General features: G+C 34.9%; 1 protein-coding gene across 7 annotated transcripts in view; it reads left to right on the plus strand.

Annotated features, from left to right (window-relative positions):
• The window catches only part of LOC130048101 (receptor-type tyrosine-protein phosphatase alpha-like), a 34,043-nt gene extending 14,930 nt beyond the window's left edge, over positions 1-19,113 (plus strand). Inside the window, exons 1-17 of one of the 7 annotated variants that reach the window (XM_056144259.1) lie at positions 1,395-1,513; positions 6,384-6,569; positions 6,659-6,859; positions 7,107-7,274; positions 9,827-10,027; positions 10,389-10,592; positions 11,765-11,845; positions 12,037-12,145; positions 13,341-13,581; positions 13,829-13,916; positions 14,668-14,744; positions 14,971-15,007; positions 15,200-15,300; positions 16,122-16,241; positions 16,449-16,594; positions 16,714-16,849; positions 18,775-18,900. In XM_056144259.1, coding sequence (XP_056000234.1) covers positions 1,444-1,513; positions 6,384-6,569; positions 6,659-6,859; positions 7,107-7,274; positions 9,827-10,027; positions 10,389-10,592; positions 11,765-11,845; positions 12,037-12,145; positions 13,341-13,581; positions 13,829-13,916; positions 14,668-14,744; positions 14,971-15,007; positions 15,200-15,300; positions 16,122-16,241; positions 16,449-16,594; positions 16,714-16,849; positions 18,775-18,858 — 2,250 coding nt within the window. In that variant the 5' untranslated portion in view covers positions 1,395-1,443 and the 3' untranslated portion in view covers positions 18,859-18,900. Of the gene's footprint in view, positions 1-1,394; positions 1,514-6,383; positions 6,570-6,658; positions 6,860-7,106; positions 7,275-9,826; positions 10,028-10,388; positions 10,593-11,764; positions 11,846-12,036; positions 12,146-13,340; positions 13,582-13,828; positions 13,917-14,667; positions 14,745-14,970; positions 15,008-15,199; positions 15,301-16,121; positions 16,279-16,448; positions 16,595-16,713; positions 16,850-18,774 lie in introns of those variants that run through there. The other 6 variants (XM_056144257.1, XR_008796929.1, XM_056144258.1 and 3 more) reach the window with 6 other exon arrangements.
• The last annotated feature ends 525 nt before the right edge of the window (positions 19,114-19,638 follow it).

Genomic DNA, 19,638 nt, shown 5'->3' on the forward strand with positions numbered 1-19,638 from the left:
ATGAGATGTTGTAACGAATACATTTGTTAACAGTATTACAAAAAATAAAATTTGTTCATTGTTATAATTTATTATTTTTTCATATATTACATAATGCTCAGTTTGTACCTTCCGCTAGTATATATAGAAAGCACGGAAATAGCAATGAACTCTTAAATGAACATGACTTCCCTAAGTGATGAAATATTCAATTGAAAGCACAGAAAATTTCACTTTATTTGGATACCTACTTCCGCCCCTAACCGGGGTTAAACACACGACATGCGGAACCAAATATCCTAGCAGCATGTAACCAGCGCGCTAGACCGCTCGACCATCTAGGCAATCTAAAAAAAAACTTGCTTTCGATGACGATGGAATTGTCGTCACGCTGTCACACGCTACACGGTCATTGAGAATGGAAATGGGATACAGTTATTCAACGTACATCCAAGAGGATCATACATGATACACATTCCATTCGAAATATTTTATACAGACACGAAAGTAGGAATGAACTCTTAAATGAACATAACTGCCCTAAGTGAAGAAATATTCAATTGAAAGCACAGAAAATTTCACTTTATTTGAATACCCACTTCCACCCCTACCCCGGGGTTGAACTCACGACCCGCGGAACCAAATCTCCTAGCAGCATGCAACCAGCGCGCTAGACCGCTCGACCATCTAGGCAAGTCTAGAAAGAACTTGCTTTCGATGACGATGGGATATATATATATATATATATATATATATATATATATATATGGAGGAAAAATTCGGATTAATCCCGAGATTTATAAAAGTGTACATATTTGACGGTTAACAATGACATTCTAGTAAGAAAACATTTCTCTGAAATTAAAGCGGAGATAAAACATATGTTATAATCACTCATGAAATATATACCATATATTTCACCCCAATAAAATTTGGTTTCAACAATTTTTCCTTAAAAATACGCAAACTTTGTATGATATTTCATGATATTTTCCCAAATCCGAAATTCTTAGTTTTTTTTTTTAAAAATATTTCAGCGACAAATCTAGATTTGATATCTAATAACAAAATTGATGTTGCAATATTGCACGCTTTGGTGTTTTTAGGTTATGAAATTTCTATTTTGAGTGACCAATGCATAAATATTTATTGTATGTATCATACATCTCTGATATTCCGATGGTCCTCTTTTGTCCTTCTCCTAATTTTGCATTTTTTTAAGGAATGGTTGCTATTCCTCTTTTACCTCCCATAGTGAATTATAACATGTAAATGAAAGTACCGTGAATTTGTATCAGCAATGGAGTTTTCAGGCGGACGGAAGTTTTATTAGCACTTTCCAAAGTGACATTATAATCCAACGGGAAATGGTCCCTCATAATTGGGCGTACCAAAGGTCTTCTTTCCTGAGGAAGTGTTGATGTCGTTCAATAATGTTTTATTTTATCATTGTGTGTGAGTATCATGACGATTCTTAACCTCAACTGCTTATGGATTACATATTTCTATGTAATATTGCTAACTAGATCAGTAGGTAAGTGATCGTTCTTAAATGAATTTATTAACTTTCCAATAAAAGGGCATGTATGGATAATGTAGTAATTTGGCTCCAACGATTAAAGGTAATGATAGAAGTATTGAAAACTGATTTCAATGAACAAATCAAACTGCATTATGATCGGTTTCTTTTCTTTAAAAACAAGTAAATTCATTTATCTTTTGCATATGAAATAACATATTCATGTGACGCACGCTTTAATTTGATAAAACAAAAGGGCTTTGCGCTAGATTCTCCATGAAAAAGATATTTCCATATCCTTTTTAACATACCAAGATAATCTGTAGCATATTTAAGAGTGGAGCTGCTCTCCGTGTGTTTTATCTTTTTCTTTCGTTAACTCTGTACTAAAATTAAATATTGCTTGGTATCTCTGCAGGACATTAATTTAGGGTGCACCTGTCAGACTATGTACTTTTAACTGTAATGGATATAAACACTTAATATGCCATGGATACTGTGTTTTAGTTTAGGGTAAATTGTATTTGGAATTGTACGCATAAACATGAGAATAAAAATATCTATCTGTGGACTTCAACTCGATACTAAGATATATTGACAACGTTTTATCTATTAACAATAATCAATTTCATTCATTTGTCGATTCAATATACTGTATCCCTGTGAACTTGAAATAAGACACCACAGAGTCCCTCATATCTGTTTATTAAATGTAATTAGATTGATTGATAGATTTTTTTTTATCATTTAACGTCCATCTAGAGAATCTTGCACACATGAATATCGAGACGTCACCATTGCCGGTCAAGGGCTGTAAAATTTAAGCCTATGTTCGGCGCTTATAGCCTTTGAGCAGGGAGGGATCTTTATCGTGCCACACCTGCTGTGACACGGGACCTCATTTTTGGGGATCTCATTCAAAGAACAGTCCCATTTAATTACCTCTTACGACAAACAAGGGGTACTGAAGACCTATTCTAAATCTAATCCCCACGGGATCGGGCTAATTATTGAAAATAAATATTGATGGCAAACTAACATCTCTATTTTATGACAAACAGGATGTTTCAGCTTCTTCATCATCAACTTCTCATATATATGTACAAATATTCCATTATCACCTGCCTATGGTGTTTATATATATAAACTGCTTCGATACCTGAGAATGTTTTATGCGTATAATCAGTTTTCAGCTCAAGACAGACTGCAGACAAAGCAGTTGGTGTTAAAATTTTAACAATCTTGTTTAAAGTAAGTATTTCGCAAAATATTTGGTCGATATAATGATCTAGTTTGCGTGTACAACCTATCATTGGATCGAATTCTGTCTAACGTGTTTCATACCAATTGCTAGGCCGCTATTGGCACAATGATTTGACTAAGATGTACTCCTTTCAACAGATCAAAATATAGGACTCATGACCGGTGTGACCGGTCGATTGGGAATACTTACTCCTTGTAGGCAAATGACCCCAACTCTTATATACATGTATCCAGGGGTTCGTGTTTGCCGAACTCTTTATTTTGTATTCTTTATAGGAGTTCTGAAATTGATAACTATTTCTTATCTTTACCTTTATATTTCAAGGATTTTCAGAATACTTGAATGGAAATATTTTGTTTCTCATTTGGTTGATTATCCCATTTTTCGACATATCGTTTTAATAGACACTTGTGAACATTGACGTAAAGACTAGTTTATTTGTGGCGGTCATTTCGCTAAGCAATTGTAGATCGAATACGTGAACGTAGCACAGATGATCGCTTCAATATACCTTTTACAATTTGTAGTTGACGAAAATATTTTATCGTAGTTCTACAAGTGATCCAGGACTGTCGTAAGTGCTCCTACATGCACGCAAACGAGCCATATGACCGCTATGCTAACTCTATCGAATATCATTTTATGATTGTGGTTACCTGGCTGAGTTTGTTGACACTATGGAGGAACAAAATAATCACAATGACTTGCTTTAACAAAGGATTATTGTGCAGTCCGCTACGCACAGCAAGGCCTACATTAATGTTAGCAGGCACAATTAAATGTAAAGACATTAAATTCATCGTTTCATTGTTATATTTCATAACTACTTACTAATTGGGAAGGTGAGTCAATATATCGAACATTGCGTGTAATAGTAACAAAAACAGTTGTCAAAAAGGAGAGGGATTTCTCTATGCTTGCTTCACCATTAATATACATGTATATATAACATTGGGTAGAATTTTCAAGACATTGATTCTTGTACATGTGTTCAGACATTAAAACTTTTCTTCGGTAACAGTTAATCTATATCTGTGATTGATCACATTTATGATCAATATTTCTTTTATCACTATCTAAATGCAACAAACTAATATCATATACATGTCCATTACAATGATAGATAATACATTTGTTTAGGAAACTGATAAAGTATCATAATTTAGTAATGGGGGTGGGGTATCCTAATGTTCCAAGTGGAGCGTTTCTTTAGAGTTTGATGAAGGTCGATAGTAATTTATTATAATACAGACCATATACACAAGAAAGAGACAGGTCGTCATCGGACCCTTCGGACAATATCAATAATTTTAAAGCAACGATCTGCATAATCTACATCATCACGTTTAGCTGGAAGTATATATGTCTACACGCCAAATCGGAAAAAAAGATAAAAACTCAAGGAAACAATACATTTCTAGTTTCAGGAATGAATTGAGTCCGTGAATTGTTTGAGATTCATACGGATATATCAATAATGTAATCCCGTATTTTACAACAACAAAAATTAAAACAAGTGCATGAAAGGCAACTATACCCAATAGTGATCAATGTCATAACTCCCACAAGGAATGCAAAATAAAGAGCAAACACAGAACCCTTGACTTAACAAAGGTGAGATCAGGTGCCTTGGAGGATTACGTATCCCTTGTCGACCGGTCATATCCACTGTGAGCCTCATGTCCCGAGCAGGCAAATGCAGCAATCCGCAGTCAAAGTCAGTGTGCAAAGAACGGCTTAACAATCGCTATGAATCAGTTCTAACAGCATTTGACCCAATGGTATGTTATATGGGTAAATTAGATCATCATTTTGGCAATAGAAATTTGAGAAATGCTGACTTTAAACGAGACTGTTGAAACCCCTGTAACATCAGCGTGTTTGTTCAGTAGCCTGCCTCGATTTACATACAAATATATTACGCAGAACACCCTTTAGGGTATCGATTCACCTGAGATATATCAATATTATATTCAGGTGATAATGGAATATTGCAACATAGATATGGGAAATTGATGATGGAGAAGCTGAAATCATCCCGTTTGTCATAAAGACGAGTTTTTAGTTTCCAGCCAATATCCATTTTCATGGATATATCCATTGTTTAAAGTGTTTTCGATGAAGGATAGGATTTCCAATACATCTATGCTCTTTCCTTTATTATAATTTTTAGATCATCATATGTTCTTTTCTTGTTGGGTTTTTTTGGTCCTTTGAATGCAAGGTGAAGATAACGAACAGTGATCAATTTCATAACTCCTACAAGCAATACAAAAAAGATACTTGGGCAAACACGGACCCCTGGACACACCAGAGGTGGGATCAGGTGCCTAGGAGAAGTAAGCATCCCCTGTTGACCGGTCACACCCGCCGTGAGCCCCATATCTTGATCAGATAAACGGTGTTATCCGCAGTCAAAATCAGTGTGCCAAGAACGGCTTTACAATCGGTATGAAACACGTCAGACAGCATTTGACCCAATGTGAGGTCGTATTGACCATAGAATTTGCGAAATGCTGACCTCAATCGAGACTGTTGAAATCCCTGTACCATCAACTTGTTTGTCAGTAGCTTACCTCGATTTAAAAACTGACTATACCCAGAACAAGCTCTTGCATATCGACTCAGTTGAGACATATAAACACCATATGCAGGTGATAATGGAATATTGCTACATAAATGTGGGAATTTGATGATGGAGAAGCTGAAATCATCCCGTTTGTCATACAGTCGAGTTGTGAGTTTGCCGTTAATGTCTACTTTCAATAAAATATATTAAATATGAAGCAGAAGTGGACGACTCTGTGGTATCCTTTATTTCGAGCTCACATGGATATATCAAATCGACATATGATTGAAAGCTATCATTGTTAAGAGACAAAACGTCATCGATATATCTATAAGTCGAATTAAAGGTCACAGCGAGAGATTTTTTCTTCTCACGTAGAAGTTTTTGAATAAATTCTGCTTCATATGAATATAAAAACAGGTCAGCTAACAAAGGAGCACAATTCGTGCCCATGGGAATTCCAACGGAATATATTTTACTTATTGATGGAAACTTGATTCATTTTAGCACATCAATACACGGTATTTGAAATTCTATAAAATAGATCTTTATATTTTTCATGATTATTTTTCCAAGTTTAAGTTTCTTGAAAAAAAAAAAAGAGAAAAAACCTATCATTCTGTTTAACCCTCTAGAAATTTTCTGAACGTTTCAAAAGAGATCAGGTTCAAAATGTTCATTATTTTTATTGGCAACATGGAAATGTATTCATAGATTACTGCAGACGATAATGATATAATCGAAACCTTGCGGAGATAATGACTGAATATTTCTTTCCATAGTAAAATTAAATTTGAATTTACCTTCACATAGTATAGAGTTCTACCAATTCAGACGTAAATCGTAAGTGCAAGGACTATGGCATGTTTCGTGAAACGGTCGCCGAACTCAACGTGATCGTAAACGTAATCGTATGTTCACGATCTACGATCAGATATCTAAACTAAAATTTTACGGAGTTGGTTTTAGTTGTCTTGGTTATATACCCCATATCATTTGCATCCTACTTTATTATGGTGAAATCAAATTTCCATTCGTTGATAATTATCTAGGGACATCACCATTTGTGTGGAAACACGTTCTGCAGTCATCAACTAACGCTTCGTTTGTTGCCAGTCTTGCTTGTGATGACGACATGGAGACCTTCTCTTTGACCAATGATGGAGTTAATCAGTGGTGGTATGTTGAGCTGGACAATATTTTAACAATTGGTTGGATCTATGTCAGCGTTGGTACTGGTAATAACAATTTTATACTTCTTCTCGATTTCACCAGTACTGCTTAATCAATAATTGTAATAATCTCTTTGTTTTTTTATTTCCAAAAGCGGATTATGAAATGTATGTTGAAAATACTGAACACCAAAAACCCTTGAAGTACTTCTGTCTACCTGAGCGAAGTAAACTAAGATCACTTGAACGATTGATGACATGTAAATATCCAAATTTTGTCATCGAGAACGTGAATAGAATAACTATTCGTCAAAAAGGAAATGGATCATTGAAAATATTTGATGTTAAACCAATAGGTAAATACAGAGGGATGCAATCCTAATTTCCATCAAACATATCCTCTGTATACATCGTTCACTTTATCTAATTCACTCTACTTTCCTTCAAATTTAATTCTCTTTCTCCAAAATTATATTTCATAAAGATTTTCTATTTTTATCTGCTTTTAAGCAAATAATGAAGAATATTACATACATTCAATGATAGAAAAAGAACGATTTTATTCGTCTATTTATGCTTCACTATCTTCCCGCCTTTGTTTAGGAATATCTCCTTTGAGTCAAACGATCGTACTGAATTACACGGATTCCGAAGCCTTAGACGGCGACATGGAGACATATTACCATTCAAACGAAAATGATAAGGTCTCCTGGTTCCTGAAATTGGATAAAAGCTATGCGATGAAATGGATACTTTTATCAGTCAGGGGAGGTAAATGTTTGATAAGTCATTATAAGTATACTTGTTCAAATGAGAGGGATTCACAGCGGATGTAACCGGTCGAAAAGAAATGTTTACTCCTCCTCCTTCGTACTTGACCCCATCTTTGATATCTCGAGGAGTATGTGTTTACCATGTTCTCTAATGTTGATGAGAGATAAGATATTTGAGATTGATCACCATTTGTTGTATTCAATTCTTTGTAACCAATCAAGCGTAAAACATAATTTTCATATGACCTTCGAAATTTCACAAGTTTCGTTCGATTCAAATGTATAAAGCTCACGGCAGGTGTGACTGGTTGACAGGGACCCTACTTCTGGTATATCGAGCAGTGTGTGGTTTCCAAACTAACTATTTTGTGTTACTTATAAGATTGATGAGATTGATCACTGTTCGTTATCTTCACCCTTCATTCATTGAATTGACCTGAATTTTCTCAATATGTTGTAATCCTATTGTGATCTGGGTTGGAAAGGTCCTTGCTACACCTTGCTCTAAAATATAAGACACCATGTCAAAGCAGGTGTATCAAGTTAAAGATCCCTCCATGCTCAAATTCCATAAGAACAGTGCATAGAGTTGAATTTTTAGCACTTCACTGGCAATGGTGACGTTTTCATGTGAGTGATATTGTTTTCGAGAGGGACCTTAAACAATATACCATTTATCAATCAATATCCTATAATGAAAAAAAAAAGGATTTTAAGGAACAGTGATCAATTTCCTAAATAATATAAAGAATATGAAATATAGAGCAGGTCAAATACAGACCCTTTGCTGTTTCAGCATTAGTCATATCATGTCATAACATTGCCTTTCTAGGGCTCAGAATTACAACTGTATTTTAAACGAAATTGGAATTAATTCCACTTTTGGTAATCGTACTTAAACTCAAACTGTCCATTCAAAAACGAACTTCAAAACCATCATTTAGTTTAGACACATTTAATATTCCGGTCAATGGATCGGATGAGTATGTGTTACGTACATATGCACCTATACTGGATTTCTAAACTTCATAATACCCTTACAAAGATAGATTGCTGGATCTAGTAAATGCTCTACCAAGCCACTATCTTTGCTACTCACAAAAATATTAACAGCTTTGAAGGAAAAACTTCAACGGTACTGTGTCACTACATACGCTAGAAGTGGTTCAAATTCATTGTGGACTGTGAAAACTTCTAGTAAACTTGAATTCGCAAAGCTTTTAGCAAATGAACAACATCAAAACGTATTAATTTTCACACTTTGTACTACCATTCCTCACGATATATTAAAGACTGAAGTTTTTTTTACATCATGGAAAGTTGTTTCTTCAACAGAAATAGAAAACGGAAACATTAATATCTAGTGATCAATGACCCAAACAACTACTTTGTTAAACATCACTCTGATTCCACGCACAAGTTCTCTATAGTTGAAAGCAAAAATATGCTGGAGTTCTTCATTGACAACATCATCAGAGTCTTTGGTGACCAGGTCTTCCAATAGCCTGTTGGAATTCCCATGGTCATGAATTGTGTTCCTTTGTTAACTTACCTTTTTGATATTTTTGTGATGCAGAATTTATTCCAAAACGTCTACGTGGGAAGAAAATATATCTTGCTGTTACCACGAAGTCGTCCACTTCTGCTTATACTTGGATATGTTCTTGAAAATATACACATATGTTAACGGCAAACTAACAAATCAACTTTATGATAAACGGGATGATTTCACCTTCTGAATCGTTAACTTCCCATATTTATGTAGCAATATTCTATTATCGCCTGTATATGGTGTTTATGGGACTTAACTAATTCAATACGCAAGGGTTTATTTTGCGTATCATCAGTTCTTACACCGCGGCAGGCTACTGAGAAACAGGTTGATGATGCAGGGGTTTCAAAAGTCTCGTTCAAAATCTGCATTTCGCAAATTCTGGTGTCGATATAACGATCTAGTTTGCCTATACAACCTATCATTTGCTGACGTTTTTCATACTAATTGGTAGGCCGTTCTCTGCTCATTGATTTCGACTACTGATAACTCCGTTTACCTGATCAAGACATTGAGCTCTTGACGGGTTTGACTGGTCGACAAGGTATCCTTACTCCTTCTAAGGACTTGCTCTCACCTCTGGTATATCCAGGGTCCGTGTTTACCCAACTCTTTATTTTGTATTGTTGATAGGCATCTTGGAATTGATCAGTGTTCGTTATCTTCACCTTTCTTAAGGTACCCATGAGGAGCAAGTATTCCCTGTTAATAGGTTGGACCCATTTTTAAGACCTTTATCTTGATGAGGTGATATATGATAAACAATTGCTATACACTCATGTACTGTGATCATTTATTTTATGTCAAGAGCTCTTTCTTTTATGTCTAATCATGGAATAATGTCATTTTTGTCATACAACTCTGGGGTACGTTTTATAATAAATCATTTTTATTATAAAATATATATCAATGTAGAATATATCCCCCTCAGCTATTCATAAACTGTACTCACTGATTTAGTATCTCACATTGATTTAAAACATTTTCTCTTATATCAGGAGACTATGAAGTACACGTTGAAGATAGTGACTTAACAGCCAGCACGTCCACATTGTGTCGGAAGTTCAATTTTACCGGATCAGATTTCTTAAAGAAAAACGAAAAGGCCTTGGAATGTTACACAGAATTGACAGGGGATATAATTAGAATAAGAAGAACAGATTATGGACCACTGAGGCTGTTTGAGTTGCACCCCATAAGTAAATATGATTGGATGTTTTTAATGTATTAGTACTTCGTTAGTAATGAATTTTCTATAATATTCCATTCTATTAATATTTATCGATCTAAGTATTGTGAAATATAAACTACCTTTCAACTTGACCAAACAGCATAGAAAAACAGGTTGAGTCACATAAATGTGAATAAAAACATATCTTTTGATAGTGTATGTCAAATAATGGTAGCAAACAGTATCTCTGTAAAATCATCTTGATATGATTCTGATTCCAGTTACAACTATTTCAAGAGCATGTGCAATGCATCACGGTACATATTTTTCAATTTAAAACAAAGTATCAAATTATAGCCTGTCTTACTGTGATGAAACTATACTTTTAGTTTGTCCCCAAAACCACTACGGACCAAACTGCGCTAAATGCAAAGCAGAGTGTGTATCCTGTAGTCCTATCACTGGTGTATGTTTGAACTCCACATGTAACCAGAAAACAGGTATATGTGAGGGTTGGAAAACAGAAATGGCTACACACAGCATCGCCTTTGACGAAGACACACCCATTACTAAGGAAATGAACGTCATTCAAGGTATTTGCTAATATTTCATAATCACTGATAGTGTGTAGTGAAGGTTTTATTCATAAGATGAAGATTATTGTGGCAAGATTTTGATATTGATATTAAACATATCAAAAGCAAAGACAATGTTATTGCAGTTGCCTTATCATAAGTGTGCTCTGTTTTTGCATTTGTTCGTTGTCTTAATTTGTTGCAGATATGTAAATGTATATCCATTCAGGTTTTCAATTGTGAAGAATTAAGTTTTCATCGCCATTCAAACGTTTTAATGGGGTGTTGTATAATATATTTGTACTTGATTGACACCTGGTGTTGTCAGTTAAGTATACAAGATGACGTAATACCTGTGATAAAAAGGAAAACTCTGTAAACTTCATTTTAATATAAATACACTGTAAATCTTGTGGTATTGGGCACTCGATTAGAAGATATTGAGCTAAATATCGGGATTACTTTGAGTGGACTTCACAGCCGATTTGTGACCGTTTTGTACATGAATTCCTCACGACATTAAACCAGCATTGGGCACCGATATTGTATACCTATTATAAGTTAATGATTTCTTATCCTTATATTTTTTTTTCAAAAAATTGTATATAAATTGTATAATTGTTTTTGAATATCTTTATACTTAATTCTTACTGGTCATATGATAGGTTCTGACCCATAACAGTAGGATTTATGCGATTGATTACTGTTCATTAACTTTAAGTGTTCGGCACATATAAAGCCGTTCGTTATATACTGATTTTGACTACGGGTTGCTCCGTTTACATGATCAAGACATAGGCTTTAAAGCGAAATAACGGATCAACAGTGGATATTTCCTTTTTGTCCTTTACTTACTTTTGTATCTTTTATATGATTTATGAGATTTATTTTTGATGCATATGCTTAAATATATAAAGTAAATTCCTATTTAAGAATGTATTTCCGATTTATATTAGTGAATAATGAAACGAATCAAACTAAAAACATTACTATCAGGTCACATGGAACATGCATTCTATCAACAATTTTGAAATTGACTATTACAAATCTTCATGACGTACAATGTATAAGACTTTTTATTCCAGGCTTTCATTGAATACATACCCCTTTATTATCAACTAATATAAACTAAACTAGTTACTGAAACAAAAGCATTTTAAAAACGATTATTAAGTACGGGTAATCTGTAGATTTGAAAACAGAAAGGGATACACACAGCACCATCTCAGATGAAGACACACCTATTACTAAGGACATGGACGACATACAAGGTATACTCTGATATCTTGTAATCAACCTGATATCACTCTATTAGCGTGTAGTGAAGTTTTGATATGATTCTCTTGTGTTCGTAAAAAAAAAATAAGCATGCAGTATTGTACATATACAATGTGTATTATTTGGAAAATTTATATGTTGTATGCGTATTATGGACATGTGTAAAAGTAACGTATTTCTTCAGAGGTCAGATCCAACAGAGGGGACCAGACTCAATCGATCATAGTGCTGTCTGTTCTCGTGGTGATAGCTGTGTTTTTGGTCTTTATTGTGGTTTTCCGCTTTAAAAAAAGGTAACCGTTTCACATATCACCGAGCAAGGCCAATAATAGAAATACCCATAGATATCCAAGTCAGCATTTTGCAAATTCTATGGTCGTTGAATATGTAACACTCCAAAGAACGATTACACTCCAAATTGCGATTGTCACGCCAAAGTACCATCGTCTGCGCCAAACACAGATGGTATGACATGCCAAAGTGCGATGGTGTGAGACGAATGTGCCATAGTGCGATAGTATGATACGGCAAAGTTCGACGGTACACACTAATGCTCCAAAGTGCGATGGAGTGAAACACCGAAGTTCGTTGGTTTATAAACGACACAGTGTATTGGTACAGACTGTACCAACCGTGTGTTTTTTCACCAAAATATCAGTGTAAAATCCACGCATAATACAAGACACTGGCATTGCATTCCCCCGGTACTATTTTGAAAGACGTTAAGAATGACGTCACAATGCCGTGACATCACAAACGTTACTGAACCCTGCATGATCGGACTTTGGCGTTCGTAACGTTAACAAACCATCGCACTTTGGTGCAGACCATCGCATTTTGGGTTGACCATCACACTTTAGAGCGACTATCGCATTTAAGAGTCTTACATATATATGATGATCTAGTTTGTCAATACAACCTGCCATAGGGTCAAATGCTGTCTGACGTGTTTCATGACGATTTATTTGCAGTTCTTGATAACTCCGTTTACTTGATCAAGACATAGGGTACACGGTGGGTGTGACCTGTCAACAGCGGATGCTTACTCCTACTAGGCACACGATCCTACCTCGGGTTTCTTCAGGGGTCCGTGTTTGTCCTACCTTTTATTTTGTATGAGATTTTGTAGGAGATATGTTATTTTCACTTTTCTTAAACAACCTAATTATTGATTTCTATGGTTTTCTCAAGCTGCGGGCTCTATTAAGGGCATGGGTTACAAAATTAATTAAATTTGTAAATTCTAGTGGCGAAATGTGCATTTCTGTAGATTCCTTATTTTACGGAAGTATTTTATATCGCAAAATTGCTAGTAGATGAGAAAGAGTGAGACCATACATGAATTTGTTAGTGGTCTGTTGATTTAAGTATAAATACATATTTCTCAGCAATATGTAGGAATATACGGTACATAGAATAATGATTCTGAATTACTGTTTCTCGTCGTCTTAAAATTTGTAAATTGCCTAATATCTGTGCTCATTTAAGAACGAAACCTCCAAAAGTGGAAACAAATGAGGAAAATGTCTTTTCCGTGGAATTCCATCGAGTAGAATCAAGAACTGAATCCGAACTAGAGGAGATTCCCCAGAACGAGGTTGGCGATGTTGAGGATGAAATCATCACCGTAGAGTACAGTAATCTGACGTCACAAAGGGTCTCCGTTGATCAGTTCATCAGAGAATTACCAGAAAAAAGAAGTAACGGAATACTGGAGAAAGAATTCGATGTTTGCATTCAGTTTTGTCATTACTTTCGTCCTCTAAGTATTCATCAAGGACTTATTAAGTCAACAAAGCATTTATAGTACATTTTCTATAATGATAAAAACACAAACCTATTTTCCCTTCATGAAAACATGTACAACACTCAATAAGTCGTACATGTATATTGTATCATTAAATGAATGAAATAAACTCTGATCTTTTTCCATCATACTGAATTTAATGTATTTGAATCTTTCTGGTTGATTATAGGAACTTCCTACTGGACTACTAGAGTCCTATTCCAATGCTCTGAAGGTTTCCAGTAGAAAGGGGAATCGATACAAAGGAATTTATCCGTGTGAGTACACACTTAAGGACATTTGCGGTGTTTCTGACGTTTTCTCTGAAAAAAAAAATCATTGTGATTATTAACAAAATAAATTCGATTTTCTAGAATTACATCTTGTATGAATTGCGATGTTTTTCGCAAGCAATCTTTAAAGGAAGCACTAACGCGCTTCATGAAGTATGCTGGTGTAAGACGTCCCAGTTCATGTCCTCATGTATTTTCAGAACTGAAATTCTTTTCTTTAGTATTCACCATTTTAGTGTTAAGACTTGTTCAAATCTCACGGACATTTCTTCTTACATTTCCAGTTTATAAAGAAGAAATTTGTTAAGTACTCCTTTCTTACTCGTTATGTCATTTTAAGAACATTCACGACATGCATGACAGTTCTGTGATTTTCTTTCTAAAACATGTTCATTAATTTCTTCGATTAGAAGAATGCTTTTATGAATAGATGGATAGATAAATATATAGATAGATAGATAGATAAATAGATAGAAAGATATATAGATAGATAGATAGATATATAGATAGATAGATAGATAGATAGATAAACAGACAGATGGATGGACATCAGACTTGGTAGCTTAGTGATTAGATCAAAGGTTTGAGGTTTGATACCCGATTGTCCCAATGTATTTTATCTGTGTCTTTGCTACAGTAATGTACAATTATTCGACTTCCTGTGATATGTAATATCTGTCTTTACATATGTACTTGCAACAATCAGAAATTATTTCTATTGATTATCCTTTTTCAGATGATTATAATCGCGTGAAATTGATGAGAACATATGCAAATGAGAACGATGACTTTGTCAATGCATCTTACATACATGTAAGTATGTCATCACGATACTCACAAAATCACTAGACATCATTTATACTATGATATGAATGAAGAATTCCTAGGGTTTGTATTGGCCGATAACTACAACAGCACTAGAGGCCACTTGTTATACTTTCTTGAATGAATTCCCCACGGGCTAAATACCATAACAATCAAACAAACAAGGAATTTATATCTTCCAAGCGAGGTCAAGTTTCAATGATTTTTTTTTCAGGGTTTCAACAAAGAGCGAGCGTACATAGCCGCACAAGGTAGACCCACTATTATAGAAAACACATTTACATTTTCAAAAACAAAAACGAGTCACTGATGCAAACAATTTAATTATTTAACCCTTAATTCTATTGGATGGATAAGAACTATGTTTAAGAAAACTCACATATTTGTGGTTGTTTCATGAAAATTGATTAAGAATCGATCACTAAACCTTTAAACACAAATAGGTCCTTTTAATCCGAAGACGTTAGAGGATTTCTGGACGATGATCTGGCAGAATGACGTCACAAGGATCGTCATGCTGACCAACCTGTACGAAGGAGACAGGGTAACTGTTCTAGAATTGGTAGAATGACTATTTGAATGATTGGCGGTTTTATATTGGTTAAGCTATGACCCGGATGACAGAAAATCTTAATCAAAGACAACAAACAAATATTCAGAAAGAAAATGTCGTAGACTAGTATGTTATTTGGCAAAATATCAATAACATAATTAAAGAAAGCGTTTGTTTACAATAAAAAAAATCCCAACTTTCAATCATATATATCCATAAAGCAGTATCCATTATTTGTTTACTGCTGAGCTGAATTCAGTCACAAGAATAAATCTTTTCATCACACTGTTGAAATATGAAATCCCAAATCAGTTTAGCACAGTTTAGAGTAATGTGAGGGTATGATTTAAACATTGCAGTTTTAACCACAAATTCTAAAGTCTGTTTATATTATGCATCTGGTGCATCAAAATTGGTACCGTATAAGTTTTACATTAAAGCACACTTCTAGAAGGGTCTGTTTTACAAAGCAAAATATGAAATTGGTTACTAATGAAAACTCCCAAACATTATGTTAGGCACTTTGTTAAAATAGGCATTCATAAAAACTGTAAAGCTTACATGAGTTGATATCAATAAGCAATGCTTGGATAATGAATACAGTACGCATACACTTCATTACAATATACAGGAATAATACTGATTAAATTCAAATCATTTTATCTGAATGCAGATGGGTCAAACTCAACTTATGTTTCTCAAATTGGATAGTGATCCTATCAAACATATCTGTGTATTGTTTTTCTTTAAATTAAACACGCTAATAATCTAACCGTTTGCCGTCTTAAACCATTACGGTCTACGTGTTTCAGATGAAGTGTCTTAAGTACTGGCCGGACACGGATCTGGACATCGGTCAATATACCATAAGACTGGACAATGTGGATGTGTACGACCACTACGTGCTGAGATATATGGTTGTTCATTGTCAGGTGCTTCTTTCCTCTGTTTTCTACACCACACACCAAGGTGTATTGAAATTTAATCATCATTTGACATTTGTTAAAACTGCTACAGTTAACATACCTTGTAATCAATCTCCATATCGCCATGTGGGACATATCCCTTTCTTACATTAACCTGTACTTGTATTCATTCTAAAATGTAACACTCTATACATGTACATAATTACACTGCAGGAAGAGGAGAGGAAAGTGACCCAGTTTCACTTCACCACCTGGCCAGACAATTCCATTCCTGATGATCCGACGTCACTTATTTACCTCCGTAGTCTGGTCAGAGATGGGTTGATCACATCTGATGGACCTATAGTTGTTCATTGCAGGTATACGAATTACGTATTACCTATCATTGAAATAAGATTCTTATATACAGTGTAGTTCATTATAAAAACAGCTTCATACCAGGAATCACGTTATCATATAATTATCTTTGATCTTGTAGCGCTGGAATTGGGAGAACTGGAACATTCATCTCATTTGATTACCTCCTTGAAGAGGGCGCTGCAGAACAGACAATTGATGTCAAGGGATACATTGCTTCTTTAAGACAGCAGCGCGGAGGATCTGTGCAAACGTGTGTAAGGCCCATATATATGTTGGCAATATCACATGCTTCGGGGTATCCTAGCAGTACATTCCCAACGTTTAGATTAACCCGGTCACTTCAGTTAAAGTGCTTTCACACTACCCGTATCTATTCACCGTCTTCCTCATGGACTGGGTGTCTTTCTGTGCTGTTTGTCGTACATGTTTGAAAGAAAAGAGTTGATACAACGAATAGTGATCAATCTAATATAAACTATAACGAAAACAAATTTTACAACAATGCAAACATGAACTCTAGAAAACTCCAGAGGTCGGCATATGGGCCATGGGGAAGTGAATATCTCCTACTGATAGGTCACACCGCCATGATTCCTGTATTTCTACCAGCTAACATCATCATCTAAAGAACAACACAACAGTTGGCGTGAAACACGTTGGAGATCAGTCAACCCAATTATAGGTTCTATAAGCAAATAACATCACTACAACGAGCTTTGAATTTTGAAACCGCTGATTTGAAGCCAATTAAAACTTATTTGTGTCTATACCCTGTATTGGAATATGACAACGAACAAGCTGAAGTAATCCTGTTTATCATGAAGTTGAGTCGTCAGTTTGCCGTTAGCGTCTTTCTTCAATAAATATTAATGTTGACATGAAAAGGGACAGTGTATAAATATTGCATGTAGTTAAGCGTAACATTGAAAATTTTCACCCCGAGAAAACCATTGTCAACCGAGGCGTAGCCGAGGTTGACAATGGTTTCACGAGTGGTGAAAATGTCAATGTTACCCTCAACTACATGCAATATTTGTTTTATTATACTGAATGTTATGTAAACTGGAAAGCAGAAAAACTTACATGCGTTGAAGTTTGATCAATCACTGTCATGCGATATTTCGTATTTCGATGCGGGTACTCGCGTTTATTACAAATGCTCAAACGACGTCGTCTAGCAATCTACGGCGAACCGTACGCGCATAAATTTGACGCATGTGATAATTTTTAATAATATTACCCGTTGTCAAGTACTGTTACCTGTTGCTAGATACTATCACCCTGGGGCGCGTGTTTTCTGTTCTCAGAGGGTAACAATATGATTTTTCCAAATGCTTCTCGACCAATCAGGTTCGAGTATTTTACATGAAAGTATAATAAGATAAATTACACCCCATAATAATGCAAAAGAGGTCAATTAGTAAAGGAGCACAAATTGTGTTCATGAAAGTTCCAAGACACTACTGGATGGAAGACTTCTTCGACATTGTTCACGACCAACCCCATGGTCTTTTTACCTCAAATTCAGAGTACATGTGCGTAAAATTAGAGTAAAGTTTAGCGAAGTAATATTTAGGATGACTGATCAAAGATTTTGATATTTACGTGTTCCAGTTTCATTAAGGAAACAGCGGTCTATGATGACAAAATATCTCATTTTTAATTCATCGTGACTATTGATGACATAGAGTGTTGAAAGGTCGTACGTTATGATGATGATGATGCTTTTTGAATAGGTACATTTATCAAAAGAAATTTTGATTATCCATATTTGATTTACACCACATCTCACTTTACGTCTAATTCTTCTCATTCACAGTTGTTAATATTTTTTCATGACAAAACATACCTTAATGAAAACTTAAACCACAATTGCGGTGTAGGGACTCTGGGTTGAAGTGAAAATTAATCATTCTTAATTATAATTGACCGTTTAGGCACGTGGATCTGAAATCATAATGAAATTCTGATAATTTCTCTTTTCCTGTACTCAGAACGATCCATGCCAACATACATTCTCCGGTGTTGACTTTTTTCTTTTTATGACAAATATCTTTTGCTAGAGCTTTAATTTTAAGATTTAGAAAGATTTGAAGGAGAATATATATATATATATATATATATATATATATATATATATATATATATATATATATACATGTTCCTTGTATTATTTCAGGACCAGTACATCTTTCTTCATGAGGCACTTGTGGAAGGATTTTCAAACAGCAATGTTCACCATGGTTGTCTATCTGTGTTGTAACATCTTGGTGTACGAGAAAAATATAACCAACTTACACGCAAATAGTTTGCTTCATTTTCACATAAGGAGACATAAATATGACAAGAGTGTTTCGATGTCACTAACAGGAATATAAGAATACTAAAGTACACTTTATTCCTCGTACATTGCTCATTTGTACATTCTATGCAGATTATTGTTTCATAGTATGATTTTTCTCATGTCTGTTTAAAACAAATCTCATTCCTAATAAGATATTTTAATTTTTTTCATTTTATGAGACCACGTTTTAACTGTTACTTATTTTGACTGTGAATCGTACATTGACAGGAGAAACAGCGATTCACTAGATTTTTTAAAATTCTTACGACGTACCCATGGTATTTGAATAGGTCGTTGGAATTCAACTGAATCAAAATACCTTGTTAATTTGAATGTAGATCTGATTTTTATGCACAGCTGTCTAATTCAGAACACAACGAAAAGGATTCCTTTGTAAGAAAGGTGAAGATAACAAACGGTCTTCAATCTCAGAACTCCTATACGGAATGCAAAATAGATAATTGGGAAGCAGGGACTTCTTGGTATACCAAAGGTCGGATCAGGTCGTTATGAGGAGTAAGTATCACCTGTCCGCTGGTCACACCCACCGTGAGCCTTACATCTTGATCACGTAAACGGAGTAATGCGTAGTGAAGATCAGTGTACCAAGAATGGCCTATATATCGGTATAAAACACGTCAGACAGCACCTGACTCAATGGTAGGTTGCGTTGGCAAACTAGATCATTATAACGACCAC

The sequence above is a fragment of the Ostrea edulis genome, chromosome 7, assembly GCF_947568905.1.
Source record: "Ostrea edulis chromosome 7, xbOstEdul1.1, whole genome shotgun sequence".
Taxonomy (NCBI): Eukaryota; Metazoa; Mollusca; class Bivalvia; order Ostreida; family Ostreidae; genus Ostrea; species Ostrea edulis.